This window comes from Frankliniella occidentalis, unplaced genomic scaffold (genome assembly GCF_000697945.3).
Source record: "Frankliniella occidentalis isolate FOCC.00 unplaced genomic scaffold, Focc_3.1 Scaffold61, whole genome shotgun sequence".
Taxonomy (NCBI): domain Eukaryota; kingdom Metazoa; phylum Arthropoda; class Insecta; order Thysanoptera; family Thripidae; genus Frankliniella; species Frankliniella occidentalis.
Window position 1 is genome coordinate 904,380 of NW_026267191.1, and position 6,866 is coordinate 911,245.

General features: G+C 41.0%; 3 protein-coding genes across 5 annotated transcripts in view; 1 reads left to right on the forward strand and 2 right to left on the reverse strand.

Annotated features, from left to right (window-relative positions):
• Positions 1-6,866, reverse strand: part of LOC113212653 (uncharacterized) — a gene marked incomplete at its 3' end in the record, with an annotated part of 18,346 nt that overhangs the window by 7,169 nt on the left and 4,311 nt on the right.
• On the reverse strand, positions 688-3,119 carry LOC113212658 (charged multivesicular body protein 2a). Of its 3 annotated transcripts, none has more exons than XM_026431453.2 (5): positions 2,951-3,119; positions 2,395-2,587; positions 2,109-2,284; positions 1,892-2,026; positions 688-1,797 (listed from the first exon to the last, which is right to left on the reverse strand). In XM_026431453.2, exons 2-5 carry the CDS (start codon positions 2,566-2,568, stop codon positions 1,566-1,568), a joined length of 717 nt encoding a protein of 238 aa, XP_026287238.1. In that variant the 5' UTR covers positions 2,569-2,587; positions 2,951-3,119; the 3' UTR covers positions 688-1,565. The 3 variants fall into 3 exon arrangements, with proteins under 3 accessions (XP_026287238.1, XP_026287239.1, XP_026287240.1); XM_026431454.2 differs by lacking the exon at positions 2,951-3,119 and adding an exon at positions 2,708-2,871; XM_026431455.2 differs by lacking the exon at positions 2,951-3,119 and adding an exon at positions 2,712-2,869.
• On the forward strand, positions 3,356-5,147 carry LOC113212657 (proteasome subunit alpha type-7). Its single transcript, XM_026431451.2, has 6 exons — positions 3,356-3,565; positions 3,963-4,089; positions 4,187-4,300; positions 4,385-4,518; positions 4,692-4,874; positions 4,962-5,147. The coding sequence occupies exons 1-6, from the start codon at positions 3,464-3,466 to the stop codon at positions 5,049-5,051; spliced, it is 750 nt and encodes a 249-aa protein (XP_026287236.1). The 5' UTR covers positions 3,356-3,463; the 3' UTR covers positions 5,052-5,147.

Sequence of the window (6,866 nt, forward strand, 5' to 3'; positions counted from 1 at the left end):
CCCCCCCCCCCCCCCTCTCCCTCTCTTCCGAGCCGGACCATGCGTGCATGCTGCCCGTCCCGGTCGAATCATGTGCGTTTCTGATCGCTCTCTAGCCGTGATCCCTTGGACGTCGCGTCCAAAAAGTGCCTCGCTATAAGAAGTAACTTGAACATTGCGCGTTAAGAAAATAGTCCCTACCATCGTGATGAACTAACTTCTAGTCTAACTATCGCACGGCTGAAAACTAAATACTAAATAATGGACCAAACTTTATCGTTTAGCACTGGATGATTCCTGTTACAAGACAGTTACGTTTAGACACTTTAATAAGAATTTTTGCGTACAGCTATTGCTGCGCCAGGTTACTCCTTATAGCGAGACGACTGTACGTCCGTCGCATTTGAGGCTCCGAACCTATCATGTTCGGCCTGTGCAAGCTCTCGTAGCGCCTGATAGGTAGGCAACACAATGCCTTCAGAGCATGCCCGTTTGGCGGGCTGGCCTACCTTGAGTCTAGCAGGCGCTGAGCTGTCGTTATTTGCCGAGAAAAACGGACGTACTTTCTGGATGATCCCGAAGACTTCCCAGTTTCATTAAACAAAACGTGATAGAAAACAGTCAGGTTTTCTTCCTTGATGTCCTTCTGAGGATAATAATTATGATGTGAGGGGTAATTGTGATCAGTTAATTAAAAAAAACTGTAGATGTGAAAAAGATAATATGTTTATCTGTACCTCGAACAAAAGGGTTTCCACCTTAATTTTTAAGCAGAATAACACAACAAAAAATTCCAACAAGGCAAACTTATCACAGCGACTTTGGAAGGACCATATAAAACAGATGAAGTTTAGAAAAAAATAATTTGTCTACTGTAGATTTAAAGATTATTGAGTGTGGCATAAATCTTACAATATACATTTCTTTTTGATAGATATTGGTTCAACTTCCAAATAAATGTGCAAAATCTAAAAAAGTAGAATTGCACATCTTAAACAGCACATACAGCATGAAAGATGAAAATATAATTATGTAGCAACGAAATTAATGGCTGTGACAGCACAACACATTTGTGGTGTTTGGTAGTACCGAAAACATGGTACAGTTTGAGAGAAATTTTGTTTCTGTGACCCTACCATACTCTTTATGATTACCCAGGCTTGACTTAATCTCAAATAAGACATGAGAATAGGTATTACTAGTTTCAAAAGTCTCATGACCACCGTAATTTACAGACAAACAATGTCAATCTAAGGTAACATACATAATTATCAAATTATGTGCTCATTGGCTGAAATTATAATTGAGTTTGCTACACATTTATGATTAAACATTAATACCATTATGATTAAAATATCTTAAAAAGCAAAAGAAGTGTAGGTAGTTACAGATAAATAAAAAAACAAAACATTGGCTAGTATAAACAGTCACCAACTTGGTCACAGTACAGCTGACACTAACATCTGTACAAGGTACAAATGAAAAGAGCCAAACAAAATAATTGTATCATTTAAAAATCTTGTCAGTGCAAAATGATGGTATCAACCAAGGTTCAATTTTAAGTTAATTTCAGCAAAGTATAAAGCTTATTCTCTACGCAAATTATCAAGTCTAGCCTGCAGGTCGGCATCAGCATCAGACATTGTTGGTGTTCCACTACCACCACCTCCACCACCACCTCCAGCAGCAGCCGCTGCAGCAGCTGCAGGTGTTTTGGAGGATGAAGCAGCCAATGAACCCGATGCTTCAGGAAGTCCAGACAGCTGATCTGTTAACTGAAGACCCAGCTCATCCAAAACTTGTGACACCACAGCATCTCTGTAATCACATAAAGATTAACATTCATTAAAATAGACTGCATGTACACCATAATTTGAGAACACAAACAAAACACATTAAAACATAAACATACGTTTCCTCCTCATCGCCATCATCTTCCATTGCATCATCCATTGCTTCATTCATAATTTCTTCTTTCATGTCCATGATTTCAGATTGCTTCTCAAATTCTTGGAGAATGCGTTGGATTTGAGGTAGATTCATCTGCCTAATAACAGTAAAAGTTTAAATTGTACCACAGCTCTTTAAGAGGAATATACCAAACTTAAATAGTGCATAATAAGATTTACCTGTTCATATTTTGCATGGCTTTTGTGACACCTTTCATAGCTTCAGCCATAGAATTTTGAGAACGAAGTGTCTGGATTTTTAAGGAGACTCCTTGGATATTGGCTTTCATTAACATGAATTTCTTAACATATTTTCTGGTGCGAACTAAATCCTTGGCCATTATCTTGACAGAGTCCTGTGTTTTTAAAAGAAAGGCAGAGCCACTTAAAGTTGGATCTAATATTCAGATTACCTTGCAAATAAGAGAGAAGTGAAATAAAGAATTTTTGTGCCAATCAAACTCACCATTTGCCCATCCTTAGCCATCTTTTTGATGTCCATAATAATCTTTTTCTCTTGCTGCTCCATTTTAGCCTTCTCTCTGTCCAAATCTCTCATAGCTCTATTTAGAGCCCGTTGGTTTTGACGCAACATCTCCTCTGGCGTCAAGCGACGACCAAATAGCCATTCGAGAGGCATTGTGGAAGGTATATCACCCCTGTAACAACAAACATTTATATAAAGACTCAACAAAAAACAATGATAACATACAAGGTTACAATTTTGAATCAGTAAAAGAAGTATTTTCAGGTTTTAATCTTATGATTTTAAGTCTTGCCTACTCTCACAGCAGGAGGTAATGTAAATGCACGCAGAGGCAGCAAACCCCAAATGAGTATCGCAGCTAGGTAAGCAAATCTACTTCCACTTTTGAAAGGTAAAGACGCGGTGAATCACTGATGACGTACAGGGCGGGAGGACCCCAATGTTTTGTGAGTATGATAACAAAAGCTTTTCATAACCTAACCTGAACTGTCACCAGATACGCCAACATTTAACAAATACACAGTATGTCACTTACTAAGGTGCCACGAAGAATTGATGAATGGCTTGCACCTCCGCACAAATTTCAAAAACTACAAGATTACTCAGTTAACGGAGAAGAAAACACTAAAAATTCTAGGTAATCAACACCTCTCGTATAATTTGACTTGCCCCCACTCCTTCATTCATCCGTGGTACGTAGAGGTGTAGATAGATAGATGGCAGATGACATTCTTGCCAACTGCCAAGAAATCCTTTCATTTGAACAATAGCGAAGTAAGATACAGATTAACTGAGGTTTCTATTCAGAAAAATTATAATTTTCTGTTTCACAAGATTACATACCTACTTTTTGGTATCATTTTGATTTTGTCATTGCTATCATGTAACACTGTCAAAGTTTTGAAGGTTTTTGCTAGAAGGCGATGCTTGAGTCGAGTCTCACATCTTATTTTCTGTACCTCTAGAAACAACTCTGTTTGCAGTATCATCGCGTTAGACAGCACAACTTTTTAACGTCTAGTGTCCCTGTGAAAAGTCCTGAAAGAAAATGGGTGCACGTTATGATAGAGCTATCACTGTATTTTCTCCTGATGGACATCTTCTGCAAGTTGAATATGCCCAAGAAGCTGTCAGCAAAGGTTCCACCGCTGTAAGTATACATCAACTGCAAGGTTAGCCGGCATCTTTCAGGCTCTTTTTGACATTATCTATGATTCTATCGAACATTTTCTTATTACCGTTGACCATTGAGTTACGTGACAGCTATTATGTATAACACAGCAGTTTCGCTAGTGTTGAAACAACACTTAGTTGTGAAAAGAACATTTTCGACCATGTCAATTCATAATCAGGTTATGTGGGAATGATGATGCCTTCTTTAAATTTTATGACTATCAGTAGTTCTCGCCTCACAAAATTTGTAGTCTTTGTAACATTTCTCTTTGTTTTAGTTTATTTTTAGTTCAAAGCGAATCTTATCGGTATTTTCATGCACTTGTTCGTACTGTCTGTCATTTCTAAATCCTAATTTAATGTCATGTTGCCAGATTGGTATTCGGGGTCATGATGTAGTCGTTCTTGGGGTGGAGAAGAAATCTGTTGCTAAGCTTCAAGAAGAAAGAACCGTCCGCAAAATATGCCTGCTTGACGATCATGTAGTCATGGCTTTTGCAGGTACAGTGATATTCTTAGTTCCATTTCTACAAATTCAGTTTATGTATTCTTTAAATGATTTTCTCATCAATTTTCTCATGTTCTTTATAATCTGTAGGTTTGACTGCTGATGCAAGAATTCTCATCAATCGAGCTCAAATAGAGTGTCAATCTCATAAGTTAACAGTTGAGGATCCTGTAACACTTGAGTACATTACTCGATACATTGCTAGTAAGTATATATAGCTTATCTCAACTTCTCTATTTAAATCCACTAATGTACTAGAAAACTCATGAATTTGCTTAAATTTTACAGCAATGAAACAGAAGTACACTCAAAGCAATGGCCGTCGCCCATTTGGTATCTCATGTCTCATAGCAGGATTTGACTTTGATGGCAAACCTCATTTATTTCAAACAGAACCCTCTGGTATATATTATGAGTGGCTGGTGAGTTTGTATTCTTTACCTCATATTTTTATTTAGTTTGTACAGCTAGGATTACTATAGTAACTAGCTAGATAACTAGCTAGTTATCAACTTTTAATTTCTTTAATTTTGTTTTATTTTTTTTGAGTCTACAACATGTTCAGGAAATTTGATTTCTTTCTTTTTTATTTCAGGCGAACTCTACTGGTAGACAAGCTGCCACTGTTCGTAGTTACCTAGAAAAGAATTACAAGCTAGAAGACATGAAGACTGAGTCGGACTGTGTCAAACTGGCAATCAAGGCACTACTTGAAGTTGTGCAATCTGGACGCAAAAACTTGGAAATTGCAGTCATGAAGCGAGGCGAACCCATGAGAGTAAGTTCCTTTTCTGTCCGTTGTTAAACTTTTCAATAAGTTACATCATACTTGAGCAGCAGTGAAATTTGACTTGTTTGTCTTCAGATGTTAGATGGAGAGAAGATTGATGAGTACATCAAAATTATTGATGCTGAAAAGGATGAAGAGGCGGAGAAAAAGAAGGGAAAGAAGTGAGGCTGACCCTAATTTTATTGTTTGAATATTTTTTTGCCTTCACCATATAAATCTAAAACTACCCTTTGGCTGTAATAAAAACCTTCTGTCTTTCTATTCTGTTTTTTTAAAGTTTTTCTCCTCTTTGTGCAGTATTGTAAGCCAACTAATAGGGATGATACAACCTACTGACTCGTGTAAAATATTCCTTTCTTTAAAAATTTCTCAGTGAAATTTTGCCTTGAAGGAAAGATTTTTATTTTTACTTAACAGACATGGTTTGGGGTATCTCAAGTCTGGGCTAAAATATGAATTTTTCAATTCTTCAACACCATTTTTACTTTTAAGCTTGTTAGTTTTTTTCAGATTAGCTACCAATGTTAACGGAAGGTTGCCCTCAAAGAATTACTAATTTGTGCTTCTCCAATTAACACGTTGAGTCCCAGAGAGTTTGCAATCACAGCTTATTGTGGACATGTGGGACCCACCGCGTGAAAGTGTTAGAGATTGAGGGGAACTTCTCCAAATATCTGCTGGGAAGTGGAAAGTGCAGTCAGTGTGTGGAGCAGGGCACTTGACAGGGTGGGTGTGAGAATTCTGTGAGGGGCTCATGTCGTTTCTATATTGCCGCCACTGCGGTGAGAGGGCGCCACTGACTAGATAGGGGAAGGACCATGGAGTGGAGAGAGGAGTCCCATGCACAAGGAGTATATCCGATCCACGCCTGGCCTAGGCGGCACCCTCCCTAGACTGGCGCTTTACAAACCAGTTGATGAACATGAAGGACCTCTCCGAACCAATACAAAGAAGAAGCGGTTTGAGATCACGAGATTTCTCCTTTATTCGAGACGATGATGGTGATGGCGAGTACGAGTGCGGCGGTCAGCAGGGCGGCGGGCGCGGAGGAGACGGCGGCCGCCGAGGGCGCCGGCCGCTCCACGTACGGCACGGAGCGGGTGCCCGTCACCGTCTGGAACCACAGCAGCGAGTCCTTCGGGGTGCGCGTCAGGTTGGGCGAGCTGAAGTCGACGTGCGTGATGCCCATCTTGGCCCTGGGTATGGGGAGAGCAGCGTCGGATCAGTGTCGGGGGAGAGGAGTCGACCTGTGTGTTCAGGGGTCGTTCGTGACCTATAGAAGGGGGACGGGGGGATTCTTTCAGGATCCCATAATACTCGTATCCCCCCCCAGTGACCCCGCCCTGCCCGGCTCGTCTTCGTTATCAGCCCCCTGGCTGCCAGCCTCGGCGGTCCGTCGGCCTGGCCCGGTCCCCACGAGACACACACGCACACACACACCCGCGCCAGACCACGATGCCCCGGCCCTACAAGCATCTCACGCTGCACTTGTGACGTGTGTTAATTTCCCCGAGAACGCAGTTTTGCAACACATTTTTCCCAATAAAAAGAATCATATCAATGTTGAAAGTAAGACAAAGGTATTGTGCAAAGAAAAAAAAATTAAGTGGAAAATTAAAAGGCAACTGAAATATTTAAGCTATTATTACATCTCTAATCTCCTCCTCTGCGTCCCCTCTGTTTTCACCTCCATGAACAGAGTCCATACTACCATATCATGGCGTGCTGTGCTGTGTGTGGTTTGTTGAGTTAGTTTCGAACAGCGAACAAAAAAAAATGTTTCGACCCAACCCGCAATTTTCGACGGTGGGGAGGCAGGCGTGGGGGGCGAAGAAGTGAGAAAAGTGTCTACGAAGCCTTGCATCTTGCATCAGACCCATCAAAGCTTGTGTTCCTGTAGCTCGGCCCGGGGCAGCACAGCAGGCCGACCGTCCTCCCTACCCCCCCCCCCCCCCCCCCCCCCCCCCCCCCCCCCCCCCC

Excerpts from the sequence above, each read along its gene's own strand:
- LOC113212658 (XM_026431453.2), bottom strand. The coding sequence starts at position 2,568 with ATGCCTCTCGAATGGCTATTTGGTCGTCGCTTGACGCCAGAGGAGATG. Across the intron at positions 2,285-2,394 it reads TGGCTAAGGATGGGCAAATG|GACTCTGTCAAGATAATGGC; the intron begins GTGAGTTTGATT and ends TTAAAAACACAG. Across the intron at positions 1,798-1,891 it reads GATGGCGATGAGGAGGAAAC|AGATGCTGTGGTGTCACAAG; the intron begins GTATGTTTATGT and ends ATGTGATTACAG.
- LOC113212657 (XM_026431451.2), top strand. The coding sequence starts at position 3,464 with ATGGGTGCACGTTATGATAGAGCTATCACTGTATTTTCTCCTGATGGA. Across the intron at positions 4,519-4,691 it reads GTATATATTATGAGTGGCTG|GCGAACTCTACTGGTAGACA; the intron begins GTGAGTTTGTAT and ends TTTTTATTTCAG. Across the intron at positions 4,875-4,961 it reads AGCGAGGCGAACCCATGAGA|ATGTTAGATGGAGAGAAGAT; the intron begins GTAAGTTCCTTT and ends GTTTGTCTTCAG.